The sequence below is a fragment of the Mus pahari genome, chromosome 20 (genome assembly GCF_900095145.1).
Source record: "Mus pahari chromosome 20, PAHARI_EIJ_v1.1, whole genome shotgun sequence".
Lineage (NCBI taxonomy): Eukaryota > Metazoa > Chordata > Mammalia > Rodentia > Muridae > Mus > Mus pahari.
In genome coordinates, this window is record NC_034609.1 from 8,678,253 (window position 1) to 8,701,940 (window position 23,688).

The following is a 23,688-nucleotide window of genomic DNA, read 5'->3' on the forward strand; positions in this document are numbered from 1 at the left end:
GAGCAGGTGGTGGTACCCCTGGCCCCCGGGTGTTTGTGTGGCAATGCAACCCAGTCTCGAAGTTAAAAAGAAGTTGTGTTCAATCTTTTTTTTAAAAAAAGAAAAAAGAAAAAAAAAAGAAAAGAATACAGTATGGGATTCAATAAATAAGAAAAAAAGTTACAAAATGATGCCAACTTTTTCCTTAACATACAAGAAAGAAGACAGGTCCGTCTGGGGTGGAGGCTCTCCCTTCTCTTCCTCCCCGGGCCAAGGCCTGGGATAAAGGAAGGCCTCTGTCAGCAGCTGGGACTGAAGAGAGATACAGACATGGGGAAACTAAGGAAGTGGGGAAACATGGAGGTGCAGAGCAAGAGGAAGACAGGACAGGGTCCCTGGCTGTCTGCCTGTGCCTCCCACAACAGGCTGGAGGGCAGCCTGGCTCCTGAGTTGTGTATCCAGTTACTAGTGGTGGGGTCTGGCCAGCAGAGAGCTGTCCCCAGCCTACCCTGTGACCTTGGTGCCCAAGAGAAGACAGGCCCTGGCTTGACAAGGGTATTTGGGGGGTGAGGTATGTGGCAGAGGCCCAAGACCTCTTAATATCCTTCAGTGGGGGTGAGGCATTTGTGCTGAGGCTGGGGCTGGGGGCACAGGGCAGTGGGACAGGAGCCCTGAGCTGTGGAGAGGGGAGAAACACACTGGGAAGTAACTACCCTGACATGAAGTGCCCAGGCTCCGGCCAGGCTCTGGAGCATTTGTCGCACTGAGTTGGAGGACTAACTTCACCCTGGCCCAGCCCTTCTCCTCAAGTCCCAGCTAACCCTGGGAGTCTGGGAGAGCCAGAACTTCCTTGTGAGGTGCCCAGGCACACACTCCCTGCGGGGTCTAGTTAGCAGTATGGCTTCGGATCCTCAGATCACACGTCCCGTTTGTCTGCACACTCCTAGGCACACACCTGGAATGGTGTCACCCTCTGCCTCCCACCTCTGCGACTTTACTGCAAGTAGCCATGGGCCTCCTGTTTGAGGCAGGTGGGCCTGGGGACACCCATGCTCCCAGCTTTCTGCAGTTCCTTAGCCAAACCGCTCCCGAACCAATAGCATCAACTTCTTCTTCCCCTTGTAGGTCTGCTTAAGGTTCTCTAAGAACTGTGCGAACTGGAGGTGCCCGTCTGGTGCCAGAAGGAAGGTCTCTCGAGCTTTGCCCAGGAACTCAATGAAGTCACCATAGTGACGTGGGCTAATGTGGGTGAGGCGAGAGTGGCTGGTGGTTATGTACGCGGCTACTGCAGCATCCAGGAGCTGGCAAAGTGGTGCCCTGTCAGTCCCAAGTGGTTTGGTAGCCCTGCGGGCCCCCAGTGGGCCCAGCCCGGGTGCCGAGAGTGTCCAGCGTCGTAGGATGTCTGAGAGCATGGGTGCACAGTGGATGCTGCGGATGATGAGAGGGACAATGGCCGACAATTCATGCCGCCCCAGCGAGTGGCTGAGGGAGCAGGCCCACAGCACATCGTTGACTGCGGGGTGGCTATCTTGGTTGAAGGCAATGCTGAGTTGTGCCAAGGCTAGCGTGGCCAGCTTGTAGGCCCGCAGAGGCAGGCCTCGATGCTCCATATATCGAGCAACCGTGAAGAGGTGGGCGTGGCCGAGGCCACCGGCCGCAGCGTCCAGCACAATCTGGTAGGCGGCCTCGAAGGCTGCGTGGTTCTTCTCACACAGGGTCAGGGCTGGCAAGGCACAGTTCTGGGGATCCTTCATGGCACACTGCAGTGCCAAGGTGCGGGCACAAGCCCAGAGCTCCTCTCGCCCAGCTGTGTCTAGCTGCAGCCGCAGCAAAGTGGCATGTGTGGTGCCTGTCACGGCCACTATGGTGACTGCCTCCACTGGGGTGAACAAAGAGTACCAGTTCTTCATGATGCTCATCAGCGCTGGCGGGCCTGGGTGTGGGGAGAGGGCGGAGTGTGTATCTGTGCATCGAGACCCTGCCTTCCCTTCCCACCATACAACAACCACTGGCTCTGAATCCTCCCAGCTTCACCAGTTTTTTTAGGTTTTTTTTGGGGGGGGTGGCGGGGGTCGAAGGGGTGCAGTTAATCTCACTCTGCAGCCCCACTTGGCCTCAAACTCAGAGATCCAACTACCTTTACCTCCCAAGAGCTGGGATAACAAGTGTGGGTCATCACGCCCAATTAGTTTTTGTTTGTTTTTGTTTATAAAGACAAGGTCTCATGGGGCTGGAGAGATGCTTTCCTAGCACCCACGTGGTGACTTAAACCAGTCATAACTCAAAGGGATTATCTGACCTCCACAAGTACACATGTGGCACACAGATATATATGCAGGCAAAACACCCATACATATAAAATTAATTGATTAATAATAATAATAATAATAATAATAATAATAATAATAATAATAATAAGACCAGACAAGCTTTCACATAGTCCAGGCTTATCTCAAACTTGCTGTGTAGCTAAGGATCAACTTCTGGTCTTCCTGCCTCAACTTCCCGAGTGCCGGGATTAGTCACATACCACCATGTCCAGAGAGAACACAGGGTCTGGTGCGTGCTAGATCTGCACTCTATCAAATGAGCTACACCCAGCCTCCCTTTCTTACTGCCACTGGGGAGATCAGCCCCTGCTAAGCAGTCAGTCTAGCTCTGAGCCACAGCTCTGGCCCACAGTCTTGAGACAGGGTCTCATTAGTGACTCAGCCTCCCAGTGCTCGGATTCCAGGTGTACCATCATGTCTGGATAGGAAACTCTCCCCCTTTCAAAGGAGCAAGAGTGACTGGACTGAGTGGATGCCCTGGGGGTGGCTAGCATCTGGAGCCTCCTTGGACTCCTAATTAGCTCAGCCTGACCATCACCCCACCCGACCTGATGTTGCCCCCAAGGCCGGCCTAGAGCTGGTAACAGGGAAGGAAGGGCCTGCTTTCTTTTGTTTTTATCTGTTTGCGCTGAGGCAGAGTTTTGCTATAACGCCTCAGCTGTCCTGGACACTCTGTAGGCCAGGCAGGCCTCAGCCTATAGGTTCACCTGCTCTGCCTCCTGAGTGCTGGGGTTAAAGGGCTGCACAGCATGCCAGGTAGGGCAAGTTTTTCTGGTGCCTGTCTCATTTCTTCACTGGCCCTTCCAGGTACTTACCAATCTCTGTGGCACAGCTAACCAGCCAGCGAACCATCTCCCTGCGCCGCCAAGTCATCGTGTTCAGTGTCATCCGCATCACCTGGAGGGGAAGGGAGGGGAGGTCCTCAGAGTCCTGCTCCAGCTGATGGCTTAGGACCTAGGAGGCTGGAGGCAGAGCTAATGCAGCAGACCTGGGTGAGCTATCTTTGGCCTCAGTTTCTGGCTCTATGGAATGGAGATAAAATACAGACTGGGAGGAGGTGCCGGGAAAGAGGCTCAGTGATTAACAGCACTTGCTGCTCATGCAAAGGGTGCGAGTTTGGCTCCCAGCACCCATGGTAGGTGGCTCATAGCCACCTTAACTCCAGCTCCAGGGGATCCAGTGCCTCTGAGGGTACCCACACATGCATGCACACATCCACGTACAGCCCAAGTCATCTCACATACATACACACTCTCACAAAATTAAAAATCCTTAAAACATGAATGTGGAGTGATGGCAAACAACTTTAGTCCCAGCACTCGGGAGGCAGATGCCAACAGATCTCTGAGTTCAAGACCAGCCTGGTCTACAGAGTGAGTTCCAGGACAGCCAGGGCTATACAGAGAAACCCTGCCTGGAAAAACCAATGGAAGGAAAAAAAGAACTTGGAAGGTGGCTCGGGTAGTAACGACCTTGCCATGCCGGCACAGAAGCCCAGGTGATCCCTTGTGTCCTTGTAAAACAAAGATGGGGGCTAGAGAGATGGTTCGGCGCTTCAAATGCTCAAGTCCTCTCCCCACGGACCAAGTTCAGTTCCCAGCTCCTCTTTCCTGGCTTTCTTGAGTATTTGCTTGTACCTGTGCATTCTCTGTCTCTCTCTCTCTGTCTCTCTCTCTCTCTCTCATAAAAACAAATCTTCAAAGGGAGAACCTATTGCACGGTGGTGCTGTGAAAATGAAGGTGGCATGGCTGGGCTCTCTGCAGTGACACTGACCAGCGCTGCTGGAACCTAAGGCCTCACTAAAGTCATACTTATAACCAACCAACCTGCTTCTCATTCTGGAAAGCTCCATACCTCAAGTCAGAAGATTCTTCCCTGTAGTACCAAAGCACATGACCTTCAGCCCCTGCCCTGTGAATTGCAACCTTAAGAAACCTCTTACAGCTGGGCGTGGTGGCGTACGCCTTTAATCCCAGCACTTGGGAGGCAGAGGCAGGCGGATTTCTGAGTTCGAGGCCAGCCTGGTCTACAGAGTGAGTTCCAGGACAGCCAGGGCCACACAGAGACCCTGCCTTGAACGCCTCTTCTCTAAAACGGGTTTTAATCCTGTGTGTATGGGTGTGAGCATGTGCATGTGTGTGCAGGTGCCCTTGGAGGCCAGAGGATTGCGCCCTTAGAACTGGAGTTACAGGTGCTAGAGAGCTGCAAGACATGGGTGGTGGGAACTGAACTTGGGACCTTTGCAGGAGCAACATGTGCTCCCAAGCAGTGAGCTAGCTCTCCAGTCCCCATCTTGGTCTTTCCTGTCAGGCTGCAATGGTAGATCAGCAAACCCTAGGGCTTTGTCCCTCTCCACCCCCATCCCCAATACTGGGATGACAGCTTTTTCTTCTTTAAATTTCTCTGAGTTTCTCTGTGTAGCCCTGGCTGTCCTGGAACTTGCTCTGTAGACCAGGCCGGCCTCAAACCCAGAGATCCACCTGCCTCTGCCTCCCAAATGCTGAGATCAAAGGTGTACATCAATACACTCAGCAGATTACAGCTTTTTAATTATATTTTTAACCTTGGTCTGGGCACCTAATTTTCCTTTCAAGCATTTTATTGACTGAGCTCTTACATGACTTGGTCTTTCCTGAGACAGGGTCTGTAGACCACACTAGCTGTGAGCTTAGGTCCTTCTGCTCAGCCTCCCAGTACTGCAGTGGCAGGTGTGTATCACCATGTGAAGCTGTTTTCACATATTTACTTCGTCTCCAGAACTGTTTGAGGCCTTGTCCTCAGTCCCTATGCCCTTGCTAGGACCCCACATATCCATGCCCCTGACTGCTCACCTATGAACGGCATGAAGACTGCTCTCGGCCTCGCCACTGCAGGAAGTGATATTCAGCTACAGCTCTTGCTTACAAGGCTTAACCTCAGAAAGCCCTTCACCTGAGCTACAACCGCACCCCACCCCCCTCCCAGCCTTACTCTACGTCCCAGTCCCAAGGGTGTTCCTTACTGGCTGAGTGTGCTGCATTCACGGTCCTTACTTTGTTTCTATTTAATGTGCATGGTGTTCTGCCTCTGTCTATGTCTGTTCCTGCATCTGTGTAGTAGCAGAGGCAGGAAAATGGTACCAGGTCTGCTGATACTGGAGTTGTAGCCTGTTATGAGCTGCCATGTAATTTTGGGAATTGAACACAGGTCTTTTGGAAGAGCAATCACTTTAACTGTTGAGACATCTCTCCAGCCTCACGGTTTTTATTTTAACCAATGGCACCGAGAGGCAACCACAGGCTCTATTTCTTTCTTTTCTGATTAAAAAAAAAAAAACCTTTTTCTACTGGGGACGGAATAGAGGACCTAGTACAGCCTACTATAGCCCTGCAGTCACACCTGGCATCTGGGCTGGGTTGGTTTTTTGGTTTTTTTTTTTTTTTTTAAATGAGTTTATTTATTTTTGAGACAGGGTCTCAAATAGCTCAGGCTAGCTTCCAAGCCTCCATGTAGCCAAGGTTGAATTTCTGACTCCTGCCTACACCTCCTGAATGCTAGAACACACCTGGCTTACTTGTGCTGAGGCAGGAACCCAGGGTTTAGTGCATGTTAGCAAGCACTCTACCAGCATTCTCAGCCCCAGCTTAAACCACAGTCTTGGAGATGGGTCCCATTCACGAGCATCAAACCTACAGTGACCTCTGATTGCCTCAATTCTGGTCTATAACTCTACCCTCTGGGTTAACTTTGCCCCTGGAAGCTCCGCCCCCTCCTGCTGAATCAGCTGGGGTACCTGCAGGCCGAGCTCCAGTGCGATGCCCAGCAGCACGGTGTCTGGGGGTGCGCTGGCTGGCGTGGCTGTCTTGCAGGCATCCTGTGCCAACTTGAAGAGCAGGGCTGGGGAATGGATGTTTTGCTGGACGGAGGCCAGAACCGCATGCAGCCACTTGGTATCTCCTGGGCAGAAGGAGTAATAGAGGCCACAGTGGGAACACCAGTAACGAGAAGCCAAATGACCCCTCACAGCAATCTCACACAGGACCTCCTGTGTATGGCAGGGAACTCAGCAGTGCTTCTGCAAAGAGGTAGCTTTAGGAGGCTCCCTAAGTGTTAGCTGTTTCCTGTTTGTACAGCTAGGGGAGAGGCCTAGTGTGTGTTAACCATCTGCTCGACATGCTGGCTTTGCTCAAGTCATCACCACTTCCATCAAGTCTATGCTCCCCACTCTGCTCCAGCCTCAGAGTCTTCTGTTTACCCTAACGTCACAGTGTTGGGACAGAAGCTGGGGCATCCGACAGGCTAGGTTAGCAGGCCACTCAAGGTCCCATTCCCCCGTCCCTGGAGGATTCTAGGCAGGGACTCTGAGCTGCCCCTTCACCCCAGCCGACCATCTCATCCCTCAGATATCATAGCTGGGATGCAGCCTCAGGGTCTCAGCTCTGGCACTGTCCTTCTGCCTCAAGTGTTCTTGAAAGGCAGTTGGATTAACTGGGTCCCCTTCTCCGTCCAAATTCTTATGTTGGAAACCCACGATGGGACAAACTGCTGGGTTAGATGAAGTCAGAGGCCAAGGCCCTGGGAGGGGAACTTCATTTCCTTCCCTGTCCCACCACCTCCACCAAGTGAGGACAGTGTGTGTAAACCAAGAAGGGAGCCTTCCTGCCAACCGACCGTCTGGACACCTTAATCTTGGACTTTGGCCTCTTAATCTATGAGAATCACACTTAAGCTGCCCAGCTTGTGTTACTGCGGCCCAAGCATAGCTTTGCCCTCAAAAGGGTGAATGTTTAAGTTCCAGCAAGGAACTGGGAGTGCGGCTCAGTGGCAGAGTGCTGGCCTAGCTTACACAAGACCTGGGTCCCACCCTCAGCACCACAGGAAAGAAAACAAGGCTGCCTGCTTCAGTGTCCCACATGACACCAGTACCCTCTCTCTGTGCATGGTGATCTCCTCCTTGTTTACTGTCTGCCGGTTTTGTGTGTGTTCATGTGAGTGTAGATATGTGTATATACATGTATGTATTCATGTGAGTGTATATGTGTATATACACGTGTGTGTTCACATAAGTGTAGGTATGTGTATATATATGTGTGTGTTCACGTGAGTGTAGATATGTGTATATACATGCATGTGTGCATGTGAGTATAAATATGTGTATATACATGTGTGTTCATGTGAGAGTAGATATGTGCATATACATGTATGGAGAGGCCAGAGTCAATCTTGAATGTCATCCCTCAGGTACCACCCACCTTTTAAAAGAATACATTATTGATTTTTATGTGTATGGGTGTTTTGTCTGGTGCCTGCAGAGTCCAGAAGGATGTGTTGGGTCTCCTAGAATTGGAGTTACAGATGGTTGTGAGCTAATACATAGGTGCTGGAAATTGAACTGTGGTCCTCTATAGTAATAGACAGTGCTCCTAACCACTGAGCAGCCTTTCCACCCTTAGGGCAAGGCTGGCCATCTAGCAGACCCTGAGGGTCCTCTGTCTCACTTTCCCAGTGCTGGGGCAACAAGTGTATGCTACCACTCCAGCCTTTTCTATTTATTTATTTATTTAGGTTTTCCGAGACAGGGTTTCCTCTGTGTAGCCCTGGCTGTCCTGGAACTCACTTTGTAGACCAGGCTGGCCTCGAACTCAGAAACCCGCCTGCCCTGCCTCCCGAGCGCTGGGATCAGAGGCGTGCCCTCCGGCCTTTTTTATTTACTCCAGAGACAGAGTCTTACGATGTAGCTCCGGCCAGCGTGGGGCTTACTATGTAGACCAGGGTGATCTTAAACTCCCTGAAATATGCCTTCTTCTGCATCTGCCTCCCAAGTGCTGGGATTAAAGGCAGGGCACCTACCCTTACACCCACTGTTTAATGGAATCTGGGGACTGAACTCCAGTCCTCTCTCATGGTGGTGTGGCAAGTGCTTTACCAAATGAGCCATCATCCCCCAGGCCGTCTGTCTGCTCCTGTGGTACTGGGGGAGCTCGGGGCTTCACACGTGCTAAGCAGGGTCTCTACCACTGAGCCAGGCCCTGGCTAGCTGACTATACATCTTCTTCATAGAACATGGGATTTGACATAGTTTTGTTACCTGCCACCTGGCAGCACTGGGTCCTCACAGAGCATGTGCAAGCAGTAGTAGGGAGGAGCCAGTTGGTAAGAGTAGAGCAGGTGTGGCAGAACATGAGGCCAAGGGGGTTAAGATGGTGAGCCAAGGCCAGTGTGGGGTGCACGGTACATTGCAGGCAAGCTTGGGACTCATGTGAGACCATGTCTTAAAACAGAAGCAAGCTAGAGAGATAGCTGCTCAGTGGTTATGGGAACTGCTGCTCTTGCAAAGGACCAGAGTGTGATCCTAGCCATGTCTAGAACCCACACTGAAGCTCACAACTGTCTGGAACTCTACCCAAGAGATCTGATGCCTCCATGGCTCCATGGTGCACAGATAGACATTCAGGTAAATACCCATTCACAAAAAGATAAATGAAACCTAAAGAAGAAAGAAAATTTAAAATGAAAACAGCAAAGAAGTGAAGGATGAGTGTGGGTAGGAAATGGAAGCAGGATAAAGAGGGAGTCAGGGGACAGCAGGACCCTGCCCTCACCTTTGGCAGCCGTCAGCATCGTGGAGGCCAGCTCACACTGGCGGGTCTCCAGGTGGCCAAGGATGAACCACCGGGGGAAGCGGTTACTCATGATGGAGTCCAGTGGGTTGGGGTGAGATTCTCCAGCGGGGAATGTTGTCTCCAGCACAGGCAGCCTGGAGCAGGGGAGAAGAAAGCACAGAGTGAGCTGCCATTGCTGCCCCCATGAGAATCTCCCAGGGAGGGTGATGGGGGAGGGGGCAAGGCTCAGACTGTAGAGTCCAGCACAAAGGCCCTGACAAAGTCCAGACAAAGACCCCGGGTTCCATCCCCAGCACCTTATCACAAGAATGGCTGGGATTTTAGTGGCTACTACCATACAGAGAAGATATACATCCTGATAAGGGGAGGGAGGAAGGAGATGCTGAGTCTGAGCTCAGCATTAGAGCAGTGCCTAATAAGCCCGGTACCCTGCATCTGGGCCTCTGCTCCAAAAACCAAACAATAGAGAACAGAAGCTTATGTATGGTTGCCATGTGAGTTAGTGTAACTGTTCCTTGGAGACTACAAACAGAAACACCCTCCCATACACACACACACACACACACACACANACACACACACACACGCACACACGCACACACGCACACACACACGCATATACGTATATGCTCAACCCAGCAAGGTCACTGCTGGGCACATGTCCACAGTAAATCAGGATGTTAAAGAGGGTGCCTGCCTCATACTGTACAATTCACAAAGGCCACAATGTGGTGGTCAACACATGTGAATATATGTGTGAACACATGATGAACAGCTACAGAAAATGTAACACGCGCACACAAAGGAATACTATTCAGCCATAGGAGGAATGAAATATCAGCAGGTGCAGCTATATGGTTGGAACATTCACTAGGATAAGACAGGCACAGGAAGAAACACCACAGCACTTCAGTCATGAACAGGAGCTGAAGCAGGTAACAAGCCAGGTCTGGTGGCACTCAAGTGCCCCAGCAGCACTGCAGAGGCTAAGGCTACAAGGCTGAGTCTCAGGTCAGGGGCTGGAGAGATGGCTCAGCAGTTCTAAGTCCTTGCTGCTCTTCCAGAGAACTTGGGTTCAATTCCCAGCACCCACATGGCAGCTCACAACTGTCTAACTCCAGATACAGAGCCTCTGAAACCCTCACACAGACATGCAGGCAAGACACCAATGCATACAAAGTAAAGATAAATAAATTACTTTTATAAAAGAAACTATTGGGCTTGTGAGATGGCTCAGTGGGTAAAAGCACTGACTGCTCCCGAAGGCCCTGAGTTCAAATCCCAGCAGCCACATGGTGGCTCACAACCATCTGTAATGGGATCTGATGCCCTCTTCTGGTGTGTCTGAAGTCAGCTACAGTGTACTTATGTATAATAATAAATAAATCTTTAAAAAAAAAGAAAAATAAAATAAAATAAAACTACTTAAAAATAAAAAAGAGTCTCAGGCCAGTCTGTGCAGTCTTGCCACCCTGAAAAAGAGAAAGGGAAAAGACAACAATGGGGACATTCTCGAGGGGGTGGGGGACGGGGTGCTGACTATTGGTTTCTGCTGTGGAGTGGGGCGAGAGTTGGAAAAGCTGGATCATAGGTGTCAAATACACATCCATGTCTTTACCACTGTCCGGCTCTGATCACCCATGCCTTCCCACTACCATTCTTTCTCTCTCACCATGTATCACCCATCTAGTTCTGAGACCTAGTCTTGTTACTCAGCTCAACCTGTTCTGGAACTTGAGATCTTAACTCAGACTCACTGTGCTGGGATTACAGGCCTGTGTCATCCCACCCAACTATTAAGAAAATGCATTTCGGCTGGGCAGTGGTGGCACATGCCTTTAATCCTAGCACTTGGGAGGCAGAGGCAGGCGGATTTCTGAGTTGGAGTCCAGCCTGGTCTACAAAGTGAGGTCCAGGACAGCCAGGGCTACACAGAGAAACCCTGTCTCAAAAAACAAAAGACAAGGACAGCCAGGGCTACACAGAGAAACCCTGTCTCAAAAAACAAAAGACAAGGACAGCCAGGGCTACACAGAGAAACCCTGTCTCGAAAAACCAAAAAACAAAACAAAACAAAACAAAACAAAAGACAAACAAAGAAAATGTATTTAGCAGTGTAGTGCTTCATGTTTGTAATACCAGGTGCAGGCAGAAGAATCGTGAGTTCAAGGTCAGCCTTGGCTATATAGAGAGTTTGTGGCCAGCCTAAGGTACATGACATTCTGCTTCAAACAAATAAACCTCATCAGAGAGGACCAGCCATTCAGACGCCCTGGGAATCAGCCTGTTTGAGACTGGGAGGAGTTGTGTGTAGGTAATAGATACACCCCTGTAACAGCCCTTCCTCTAGCTGGCTCCATTCACAGGCCCATGGGGAGGTCAGAAGCCACATTTCCTTCACAGATCCTACCACAGAAGGGAAAAGGACACCCTCACTCCTGCAGTGCTCTGGGAACCAGTGTGTTCTCGGGGAGCCAACCAGCCAGGCCAGGCCAGTGCCTGGAGCTTCACATTTTCCTTCTGCTTCCTCCACTAGTTTAAAATTGCCTGCCAGGTTCCCTCAAAGCCCTCATGTGAAGTTGCAGCGTTCTGTCCAAGTCCTTCCTCTTTCTGTTCTCTTCTCCCTTCGCCCTGCAGCAGTGCAACACCATCTGCGTGAGTGCTGTCAGCACCCGGCTCTGCATCTGCAACCACCAGCACACGATCTGGTCCACTTAGGGCAGAAACATTTGCTGAATGACTTAATGCTGACACTAACCACTATGTATTTTAAACATGAATCTAAGTATAACTGCTGAAAAAAACACCTGTGTCATAAGGCCATTGCTGGGCACTGACCCCGACCTTAAAACATCCCAGCAGCTGTAATACTGCTGAGTCATACCCTCAGTGCAGGAAACCAGCTACAAGTCCCCACTGAGACAAACCCTTCTAGAAAAAGCCTGTACCTTGAGCTTGTTTGGGGTCCCTAGCTGTTAATCATTCTCAAGTTTACTGTATTATACATTTCCATTTAACTGTAAAACACACACCCTTTTGCGTGAGCCGCGCGGGAGGCCTCATTCCCTAGGCAGAGGTCGGCTGGGACTCCTAGCCTCTTCTTCTCCCACCCTTACCTACCTCATGGCTCGGAGCGCCAGGCGGAAGGCCAGATCTGGGTCGTGGGGCAGCAGGGCAGTGAACAAGTATCGGGCACAGGTGTGCATGGGTACGCTCTCCCGGAAAATCACTTCTCCAAAGCCGCTGAAAGGGCCTCCTACAGAGACAGGGTGAATTCATCTGCGCTACCCCTGCGCTCCAAATGCACGTGAAGGAGCAGAAGAAGAGAGGGGTCCCGAGGCAACATGGTGTAGTGAGGGAGGATGAGGTGCACCTGCTCTAGTCAATAGGGGGAGAACACTTAGCAAAGAGCCAATAGGGCTAGGCCATAGGAGGGGCCAGGATATGGGGCGGGGTTTACAATGTGGTGGTTGACAAGTCCTAGCATCTTTGGACCACGGAGTGACCCACAGGGCTGTGCGGGGAGGCCGAGAGTGGGCTCACCTTCCAGCAGCAGCGCAGCCTGCTTTCGCAGCACTTGCACCAGCCGCTCGTCTAGCTCCACCTCCTCTAGCAGGCCCAGTAGCTGCTCTTCATTGCGCACCACTTTGTCCTGGGCATACAGTCCCTCCGGTAGGGCCCGCTGCTGCCCTAACCCCAGGAGCGCCACTTCCAGTGCCAGTGCCAGGTAGGACTCTCCCGGGCTCCCTGGCACCAGCACGTGCTGATAGGCCAGCTTTCGCTTCTCTGGGGCTGAGTCTGGGGAAAACACATCCACAGCTGCTGAGGTCTAGACCTCCCCCCCATCCCCCCCCCCCTTGGCCCCAAGCTTGGTGACAGAAGTGGAGAGAGGTTCATAGAGTCCCAACTCTCTTAGCCCCCTCACTTCAAGCACTGGCTCCTGGCCTTGGTGGGGCACTATCTGGCCAACAGAGTTGGGTGCTGGCCCTCCTGCAAGTGTTTTCAGGGTGGGTACCTGGGAAAAGAGAGTGAGGCTCCTCCTCCAGGCGACAGGCCTCCAGCAGTGCCCTGCAGAGGCAGCCAATGGGATCCAGGGGATGGCCCACCCAACCTTCAGTGCTCGTGACACCAGTAGCACCTTTCTGGAGCAGTTCTGCAGATGGGAAGAGGTGGGCTCTAGCCACCTACCCACCCACGCTCTGCAGGCTTCCCCTCCCATCCCCACAGCAGTCTCCAACACCATGTGCCAGACTGTGAGCCGCCTCATCTTCCTGCAACGTGCAAAGCAGTACTCTTTTTTTTCCTAGCCCTACCCCACTCCCCATCTCTGCAGCCAAGCTCAAAGGTTTTGAGGCCCCCCAGAGGCAATATGAAAGTTCTATGATGGACAACTGAATGTTCTGAAGGGTTGCCCGTCCACTGACCTCCACTGATCTTGGAACAATGCTCCTTGCCTGAGCTCTGCCTGCGCTATCCCCTGAGGTAGCTGGAGATTCCCTTTGACTCCACCATGCTAGAGCCTGTTCCTCCCTTACACTCTTCAACTTCATCAGCGTCTGCCAAGACCTTGGCCTTCCTTCTGTCCCCAGATTTAGTCACAGCCTCTCTCCTTCTGTTCAGTGTGACTGGTGTATGTATCTGTGTACACGTGGTGTATGTGTATATGTGCATGTGCATGCCCCATGCATGTACTGAGGATGAAGTGCAGAGTTGGGCTCCTCCTCCAGTTTCCTCTTCGGTGAAACTTCAGTTTTGGAGCCCAACTTGCTGCCAGCAATGCCCTGTGATCTGCCTGTCTTCAACTCCTAGCACCAGGGGAAAGCGACATGCCCAGCTTTTATGGGGGTAACAGGGTATACAAACTCAGAAACCCTCAGATTCTCATGCTTGACAACCAGCACTTTACCTACTAAGCCATTTCCCCAGCCCTGTTTCCCATCATCCATCCATCCATCCATCCATCCACCCATCCGAGACAGGGTCTCACATGGTCTAGATGGGCCTTGACCTTCGACTTTGAGGTTCTGACTCTCTGGCCTCCACTTCCTGAAGGCTAGGCAAGCATTCTACCTAATAAATCACACCCTTAGCCCATGTTTGTGTAGTTGAAACACAACTCAATTTGTTGCCCATGTTTAAAAGTGAGCAAATTCTATATCAAATTCTAGCTTCTCTCTACCCTGCAAAGCGAACCTGAGGGTCATGTAGCGGAAACCTGCCTATTCCAGGGTCTGGAAGTCTCTACATTAACCAGCCTGCTTGCACGACATACGGATGAACAGAAGGAATGCCATCAATGTTCTGAGGCAATGGCCCTGTGAGTAGGGTGGCCATGGCAAGGTGTAAACGGAGGTTCGAGAGCTGCACATGGCTGCTAACAGTTTTACCTGATCCCTCACTCTCTTGCTTTCTCTGGAGACTGAAGTCTTCAAGTCTTTTACCACAGAACTGCACCTGACCCACTGAGTTCTCCCGCCACACAGTGCTTCAGATCCAACCAACAGTGCTTTTTAATGATCAAGTCCTTTCCACCTGTGATACTGAGAGTGGGAGCTGGGGCAGCAGTACCCACACCTCTCATGGGTCTGGCGTGTGCCTTGGGTTCCTGGGTCCCCACTTACCTTTTTTCTGCTGCTTGTAGCTCTCAAGCTGGTGTCGCCGTTGCAGCCGAAGGGTGTTGATTATGGCACACGCCAGCCGCAGAGCCTTGTGGGGATACCCATGGGCGCGCAAAGTATCCACCCGTGCACAGGCAGTAGGGAAAGGTTCGCCCAGCCAGATGGGGTGGCCCTGAGGGTCAAAGGTTGGCTTGTCACTTCCCATACTGACAGTGAGGGTGGGGCCACAGGCATCACTAGCCAGGATCCTCTGTAGGTGGCTGTCATTCCAGTGCAACTCTCCAGCCCGCAGTGCTCGGCTGAAAACTGTCCTGCGGGGGCTGGCGGCTGTCACCTCCTCTTCATCCTCTGAGCCTGCAGGAGATATGCTCAATGTGGTGACGGTGGTGCTGGCAGTCACACTGTGCCAGCTGCTCCCCCCACGTGCCAACCCCAGGTTCCACCCTAGGCAGGTGATGGATGTGAGTTCTTGAAACAAATCTTCAAAGGGAAGGGGCTGGCATCTGTCACGGTGCTGCCACACAGGTGGGATGTCTTTTCCTCTCTGCTCCTTCCTTCTCTCCTCCATCTTTGCTTCTCCCTCACCTCTCTACTGCCTTTCTTCCATCTCCCTCTTTGCTTGCAGCACCCATGCTCACATCTCGGCCTCTCCCACTGGGCTCCTATCCTTTTCCCAGTCCATCTTCTCACTGATCCTTTGTTAGTGGGAGGCCCAGTGAGCACCATCATTACTCTTGCCCCAGGCACTTGCTCCCTCTGGCTGGCCCTCTCATCTCTGTCCTGGGACACAGTGTGGTGACAGAAGGCTGAACTAAAATGATCGGTTTTTTTTTTTGGAAACAGGAGTAGGCCCCTTCCTACCTGTCCTGGAGGTTAGAGCAGGCTGTAGGCTGGGGATGTCCAAGGAATAGTTGCCTTCTTCCAGTGGGCACACATCTAGCTTGTCCCATGTGCCAAGTAGCTGCAGCCAGCCTGACCGCTCATCTGGTTTGCAGTGTGGGCTCAAAATGACACAGACCCACAAAGCCCCTGAAGAGCAAACAGACACTCAATATCCAGGCCAGCATCATTAACACAGGCTGACAAGCAGCTGTTGCAGCCTGGGCATGTGTCCTATCCATGGGGAAGGAAATAAAATAGGGCCAGTGATAGGGCACAGTGGGTAAAAGCACTTGCCGTCAAGACTGATGACTCACGTTCAGTCCCTCAGACCCCCACACGGAAGGGGAGAGCTCCACAAAGCTGCCCTTTGACCTACACATGTGCACTATGTTACACCCACACATATAGTCACAATATAAATAAATATAACTTAGGTCGGGGAACTGAAGTACGGCAGAGAAACTCCACTTGTTCTAGGTCACACTGCATGTGAACTCTAAGTCAGGACTCACACCTGCTTGGCTTAGTGCACTTTTGCATTGTTTCTTTCTCCTTGTCCACGCTGCCTTTCACCATCTAGGGCACAGCAGCCAGTGGGCAAAACACTGCACAGACGGTAAAGTCAGCCCACAGTCTGGCTTTCCTTTCTCCCTTGGGATCTCTCTTCAAATGACTATCAAGTTAAGATTTGTCTCTGCTCTTGTTCTGAGGCAGGGTCTCACTCTGTAGCCCAGGCTAGCTTGGAACTTACCACATTCCTGGCTCAGCCTCCAAGTTATTATGGGTATTTCCAACTAGCCCTGCCACATTTTCACATTTTTGAATGGTGAGGAAAATATTAAAAAGAAAAAAGAGGGGCTGGTGAGATGGCTCAGCGGGTAAGAGCACCCAACTGCTCTTCTGAAGGTCCTGAGTTCAAATTCCAGCAACCACATGGCGGCTCACAACCATTTGCAATGAGATCTGATGCCCTCTTCTGGAGTGTCTGAAGACAGCTACAGTGTACTTACATATAATAAATAAATAAATCTTTAAAAAAAAAAAAAAGAAAAGAAAAGAAAAAGAAAAAAGATTATTTTGACATTTGTGCAAATGATACAAAGTTCAAAGAAACGGGAGTAGCTGCACGTTGTGCATGCCTGTAACCAAGCATTGGGAGGCTAGGCAGAACTGAGCCAGCCTGAGCTATACAGAGCAAGACTGGCTAAGACCAGAAAGTGTCCATAGCTATGTCTTACTGGAATACTTCCCTATGTGTTCTGTAACTGTATACACACTGGTGCTGTGAACAATCCTGGGGCCTTGTTCCTGACACACAAACATCCAACCACTGGCTGCGCCATACCCGACATAGGTCTGGTTGGTTTTCTCTTACACTGGTGGGGCCCAACAAAGCTGAAGACACTATTTAGTTTTGTAAAACTGTGAGCTGTGGTGTAGCCTAAAGTCCTCAGCCCCACATTAGAGGATCCAACAGCTGCTGATTCTATCAACCATGGATTGAACTGAAAGGACTTAAAAAACAAAAAAATGGTGTCTTTACTGGATAGAAGCAGCCATCTTTTTCTTATTATTCTTCAAACAATACGATGACAACTATTTCTGTGGCCCTGACCTTGTACTTTAAGTTAGCGGGAGGTAACTGAGAGAATACCAAGAACCAAATGAGTCCCAGCTCAGGGCGCAGTACATGCTTAGCAAAACCTGGGGTTCTATTTTCAGCATCAATCAATCAATTGATCAATCAATTCAGCCATCTGTGGTGGTGACCAGTGAGCCCTGCAGCACTTGGGAGAAGAGGAGGAAAGACCAGGAACTCAGGGCCCTCCCTAGCAACACTGTGAGCTTGAGGTCGGCCTGAGCTCCACGAGACCCTGAAGCAAAACAAGAGGAAACTATGCAGAAAGGGTGTGCACAGAGCCTCTGTAGCACGGCTGGCTTTATGTCAGGGTCCTGGGCATCCCAGATGTCTGTGCCTTGGAGGATTTGGACACCATGGGACAAAGCTGTGTAGCACTTAACCATCTATGGAAGGACGGATCCTCCCATCCACCCCCTATCCATGAACATATCCATCCACATTTGCTGGAGCTGGAGCTCAGGGTTTCATGCATGCTATGCAAGCCTGCAACCACTGAGTTATATCCCCAGCCCTAAACATATAACATTAATTGTGATCTTCCTTCTGGATATTAATCCCAGGAGAGCCAGAGTTTTGTGTTTTGTTCTCTCTGGGAGTTCCAGCACCCAGTAGGTGGCTGGCATGTTGGAAATACTTAATAATGTTAAGTGGAGAAGAGATTTGGGGCACAGATGCTAACATGAGTGGGAGCCTCACCCAGCTCATCCCACAGCTGCCGGCACTTGTCTGTCATGCCAGCACCCTGCTGCCGCCACAGGGCCAGTCGAGGGTCCTGTAGGAACTGCTCAGTCATGAGGATTAGCATGCGTGCTCCATTGGAGTCCCGTGCCCGAAGCATCTCCCGCACCTGTGCAGAGAGGCGAGTGGTAAGAAAGGGAAGTGCATACTGGGTGGGACCTCTGCTCTGCCCAGCCCCAGCCTTGGCACCTTGCTGAACATGGAGCGCAGCTGCTGGCTGGCCCCATAGTGGCCACCATTGGACAGCAGCTGCTTCACCTGCTCTTGGATCTGCTCCTCATCCAGATGCCAGCAGTTGGCATCTTCTGTGCCTGCACCCGCTGTGGGATCTGGGGCACCTGTGGGTGAACAGACAAGTGTAGAGTGTCCACCCTTCCTGTGTCCATTCCTCCAAAGTCCACAATCCATCCCACCACACCAGCAATCCACCTATCAACTCACACCCATCCATTTGTCCTCCACACACTCGTTTATCCAACCATCTCTCCACCATTCTCTTCCATCCACCTAATATACCACGAATACATCTGTCCATCCACGCATTAGTCCCAAACACTATGAGCCCCTGCATTCACTTAAGTCAGGTACTACGGAAACACTGTATGTATCCATTTGTCTTCCACAAAACATCAGTCACTCATCCATTTCCTCATCCATCATCTTACTGGACACCGCCCATCTGTATTAAGCCAGTTTCTATCCATCTCCTCATCTCCATACCAGTTCCTCCACACCCACATCCCTTACAAGGAAGGCCTGGTTCACTAGTCTTGCCTCCAGCCCACCTACAATGTATGCACTCACCCTATGACTCCACCTGCCCACCCTCTGACTTGTCTCACCATTCAAAATACCTCCCCTTGGATTTATCGACCCATCAGACATGTTGTACACTCCTGAGCTACTCTGGTTCACAAACATGCCTCCATCACACCTATCACTGCTCCATGCTCCTCCCAGAACATCTACCCACCAGTTCCCAGCATGCGTACCTACTGGTCTGTCTGTCTGTGTCTGTCTGTTTTTTTTAAAGAAAGGGTCTCACTCTGTAGTTTTGGCTGTCCTGGAACTCACTATCTGCCTCCTGAGTGCTGGGATTAAAGGTGTGTGCCACTACGCCTGGCGACCCACTGGCCTTTCCAAGAGTCCCATGCAAGCCATCTCTTCCAAGCCGCCCTTCCAATGCTCAGTCCCCTCACTGCACTGTACTGATTTACCATCCGCTCATCCCCATACTCTTCCACGGCACCAGTTCACCCTGGTGATGAATTATAACCTCCTATAATACACCCAGCCTCCCACGCCCCAAGTTGCTCCCATCCATTACTGTTACCCTTCTACCACTATAGCCAAACAAGCCAGCAGCAGACCCCCCCCTTCCAATACCTCCTGGGCTGCACACCGCATTCATAACTCAGTGATTCTCACCTTTAAGCCTTTACCCTGGGACTCTGAAACACCTCACCCTGGGACTGATCCTCTGCTCTTGCCTACTGCCTCCCCACCCCTGCCTCCCTCTCTCTCTCTCTCTCTCTCTCTCTCTCTCAACATGAGACAGGGTGGCACTATGTTTCAATCCACCTCAGCTTCCCCAGTCCTGAGGTGACAGGCCAGTGTCACAACTTCCCTATTTCTAACTGCTCAGGTGCCCTGGGCTCAGGCACCTCAGGATGTGCCTGTCTCTTGGTGTGTCACACCCCCAAAGCAGGGCATCCTAGCACCCACTCTGCTTGCTTCTGCATCATGGCCCCTTCCTCCCTCCCTCCCTCTCTCACCATGAAGCAGGTTGATCTCAGAGCCCAGCAGGAGGATCTCGTCAGCAAGGCGCTGGGCGGTAGGCAGCACCTCAGTGTGGTGTGCGCTGATGAGATACTGCACAAACTTCTGAAGCTGATCCCGGTTCATTTGTGACAGAGTCTCAGAGATGGGCAGCCGCAGCTCCACCTGGCGAGCATGACGGATGCGGTACAATGACAGCGCCACCACATGGGCGCAGTAGAAGAGGTCCCGATTGTCACAGCCACAGCTCACAGACGTGATCTTGCAGCGGTCAAAGCTGATGGAGACGTGGTAGAGATGCTCTGCCTCTCCTGGGCCCCCCACTTCTCGGATGTTCCCACTCAGGTGGAAACCTAAGACAAAACACACACTGAGGAGGCTGGATCACCCCAGCAAGACCTTGATGCACAACTTTGCTGAGAAGCCCAGTGCGAACCACTTAACCTATTCATGCCTCAGTTTCACCATCTGTGCACATGCAGCAACGATGATCTCCACATGCCATTCTAATAGCTAGATGAATTAGTCACAAGCGTTTAGAATGGCTTGATAAAGTTGAGTCCAAACAAACCCCCCCTGATCTTAGGCTGGGCAGTGGTAGAGCACACCTTTAATCCCAGTACTTGGGAGGCAGAGGAAGGCAGATTTCTGAGTTCAAGGCCAGCCTGGTCTACAGAGTGAGTTCCAGGACAGCCCGGGCTACACAGAGAAACCCTGTCTCAAAAAAAAGAAAAAGAAAAAGAAAAAAAACCAAACCCTGATCTTTTTGGGGGATTGGCCTCAATTGTTCTTCACCTTGTTTATTTACCTTTGGTTTTTTTGTGACAGGGTTTCTTTGTGTACCCTTGCATGTTTGGGAACAGGCCATTTAGACCAAGCTGGCTTCACACTCAGAGATACACCTGTCTCTGCCTCCTGAGTGCCAGGATTAAAGGTGTGAGTAAAGTCCCTAAGTGGTGCTCTGCAAAAGTCACCACAGCAGCCGGCCCCTCTCCTGTCCCAGCCCACAGCCAGGGTAAGGTGCCCCTTACAGGAGCAGGCAGCATCCCACAGCTCCCCTGCCTGCAGCCAGCACAGGAGCTGTCCACAGTGATGCACCTCCTCTCCCACTCAGCAGGAGCGCTCCCTCCAGAGCTGTCCAGGGTGGACACCTTTCCTGTCTCAGCCTAAGGCCTTCCTGAACCACCACTGCAGGAGCTGTCCACGGTGGCCACATCTTCTCTCCAACCTCCTAAAGCAGCTCCACAGAGATGGCTCCTCAGACAAAGCTGCCTGTGGCCAGGAAGGACTTCCCACCCTAACCCACTGGCCTGGTGCAGTGAAAACAGGGTGGGAAAAAAAAAAAAAAAGGCAACAATCCCTGAGCAGGATAACCCACCCAAACCGGAACAGGAAACCCCACCAATTCCTGAGCTCCCCAAGCTAGACTTGAAACCACCAATCCTCAATCTGGAAACTTCTGCCCTGAAAAGTGTCACCCCCTCAGAAATCCTACAGCCCTTCCCTTTGTGCATTTCCCTGCTGTCCGCTCCTGGGAGCAGAGGGCAGCCATCCCTGGATTCATCCGTCCACACCTGGACCCTTCAGGAAATCTCCTTCATGAGGTTTTCTGCCTGATGTAACTCTCATCAGAAGAAACCAACAAGAAAAGCAGCACTGAAGAGAAGCGAAGAAGCAAACAAGTGGAGGAGGGCTGAGGCTCCTGAGTTCCTCAGCTCAGCTGGGGACCTGACCCCCCACCCCCACCCCCAGTCTCCAGGAGCTGCAACACCTCTGCTAAAGAGCATTCCTCTCAGAGCTTCGTGGCTTCTGGGCCCCCATGTCTCAGGATACCCTTCCCTTGGGACACCGTCCCACCTCAGAGCTGCATGGCTCCTGGGTCCCCATGTCTGGGGATGCCCTTCCCTTGGGACACCTTTTCCCCTTAGAGCTTTATGGTTCCTGGGCTTCTGAGCCCCAGGCTGCCCTCCCATCTGAGCAGAAACATAGTGAGCAACTTCGCTGAGCCTCCACCTTATTTTCTGCGACAGGTTTGTTTGTTTGTTTGTTTTTTCTTGAACATGAAGCTAGTCCTTGGCTAGGCTAGCCAGCTAGCCAGAAAGGTCCTGCCACTCTCAGTGGTGTGTTACTGACATGTAACACTGTACATGGACGCTGAGCAACTGAACTTAGGTCCTCACGCTTGGACAGCAGGCACTTTACCAAATGAGCCATCTCCCTTGCTGCTCTGTCCTTATTCTAATGATCAATAAATAGTACTATCACTATAGACACACTGTTTGATGCTTTCACCAGCCCTTGGGTTGCTATGGTAACAACAGCTTCAGAAGCTCTGAACTTCCTAGGAACATGCCAAGGGCCTGTGGCACTTGAGGGCAAGGGGATGATGGAGCAAGCCCTGGGCAGTCCTGGGTGTCTGTCAGGCTCATCCGACTGGTTGGGCAGCCTGATGCAACGTGCGTCATGCAAGGCATGGCTTCCTCATACCAGGGGTGCCCATGGGGCCTGTGGCTAGGTTATGCCCAGGAAAAGGGGTACAGAGGCTGCCAGGCAGGGTCACCCTGGCTAAGCCTTGAGCAGCTATCATGGAAGGCCAAGGATAAAGTCTGACTCATGTTTTGGCTCCATCACTACTGGTCCTTTTCCATTCTCGATGCTCACATCTAAGATCTTTCCTCGCCTTCCTCCCTGATTCCTAAGCCCAGCCCTCTCTGGTCTTTTTCTTTTCCTCCATTTCAGAACTTCTGGGCTTACTGCCTGGGGTTCAGAGTCTTTCTTCTCTAGCTCTAACTTCTGCTCCTCGGCCTCACTGAGACCCCTGATGTGGGACAGCCACTCTGAGAGCTGACCTCAGATGTCTGCATTCTCTCCCAGACCTGCTGCCTGAGGTCTGAGCCCACACCTCATGGCCTGACACTTGTTTATTTCGTCGTTGAGTGATTTTTTTTTTTTTTTAACTTAAGTCATTCTCCCTATCAGCATGCAGGAACCGTCCACATCCATGGTGTGCGGTTCCTCAACACAGCGCATGGTGAGCAGAACAGGTAACTGGCTTTTCCTGCTCCGTCCACAGTGATTACTTCTGTGTTTGGAAGCTTCCAACTTCTTCCTTTTAGTTCTTTATAAAATACACAATAAATTTTTGTCAACTATAGTCACTCTACTGTTCTACACATGGCTGTAAACCTTTGATCACAGTCTCTCCCAGGACATGGCTGCCTAAGTGTCACTCTCTCCCAGCTTCAACCTGGGTCTGTTTGTTGCTGGGACAGGGTCTCACTATGAAGCCTTAGCTGGCCTGGAACTCACAGAGACCCATCTACCTCTGCCTTAGGCGTGTGTCACCACACTAGGACTGTTTAGGTTTTCAAAGCAGGGTTGACTGTTTAGTCAAGGCTGATCATGACCTTGAGTCCTCTGGTCCCAGCCTCCTAAGCACTAGGGTTAAAACTGTGCCACCATATCTAGTCTTCACATTATTTCCCCCTTGGCTTTGGTCACCACTGCATCGCAGATGCCCTCTGTGTGAGGGCAGGAACTGACTCTTCCTGTGGTCAACCCTCTGGCCCTCCCTGGGACCCTGTCTCCTCCTTGTTTCGTCACATTTTCTTCCATTCATCATCTCAGCGGCCTGACGTTCTTCACCTTCAGCTCACAATCCTGTCTCCAGCCTAAAGCCCACATTCTAGAATTATCAGCCATGGCTCGATCCCTACAGCAAGCCCCAGCCTGGGACCCAGCATGATCTCTACCGCTCTCCTCTTCCCTTACCTGGGTCCTCTTGCTAATGCCGGGCCTTCTGTACCCCCACTTTCTGGTTCACCTTCCTCTCCCTCAGACTTCACTAAGTCCCAGTCTCTGAGGCCTACTACATCATTATCTTTAGTACTTTTTATCTGTCCCATTGAAACAGGATCTCCTATGTAAGCTCAGACTGGCCTTTCCATCTCCTGCCTCTGCCTCTCCAGTGCCATACCACACTCAACCACACCTGGGCCTCAGAGCGGGTTCTTGGAAGTTCCCCAGTCCCTGGCCCACCTCCATGCCTCCCCAGGGTGGGAGGCTCACCCACCTCCAGCCTCTCCATCTCCATGCCTCCCCAGGGTGGGAGGCTCAC

The 23,688-nt window shown here is 51.5% G+C and overlaps 1 protein-coding gene across 1 annotated transcript in view; it reads right to left on the bottom strand.

Annotated features, from left to right (window-relative positions):
- Window positions 1-58: 58 nt before the first annotated feature.
- Zswim4 (zinc finger SWIM-type containing 4) overlaps window positions 59-23,688 on the bottom strand; it is a 26,542-nt gene continuing 2,912 nt past the window's right edge. The window contains exons 3-14 of the mRNA XM_021220355.1: window positions 19,568-19,924; window positions 17,982-18,130; window positions 17,751-17,901; window positions 15,392-15,559; window positions 14,534-14,884; window positions 12,928-13,065; window positions 12,456-12,710; window positions 12,033-12,168; window positions 8,892-9,046; window positions 6,083-6,246; window positions 3,125-3,206; window positions 59-1,912 (exon numbers count right to left, since the gene is read on the bottom strand). Of these exons, the coding sequence (XP_021076014.1) occupies window positions 1,053-1,912; window positions 3,125-3,206; window positions 6,083-6,246; window positions 8,892-9,046; window positions 12,033-12,168; window positions 12,456-12,710; window positions 12,928-13,065; window positions 14,534-14,884; window positions 15,392-15,559; window positions 17,751-17,901; window positions 17,982-18,130; window positions 19,568-19,924 (2,966 nt within the window). The 3' untranslated portion in view covers window positions 59-1,052. The remainder of the gene's footprint in view (window positions 1,913-3,124; window positions 3,207-6,082; window positions 6,247-8,891; window positions 9,047-12,032; window positions 12,169-12,455; window positions 12,711-12,927; window positions 13,066-14,533; window positions 14,885-15,391; window positions 15,560-17,750; window positions 17,902-17,981; window positions 18,131-19,567; window positions 19,925-23,688) is intronic.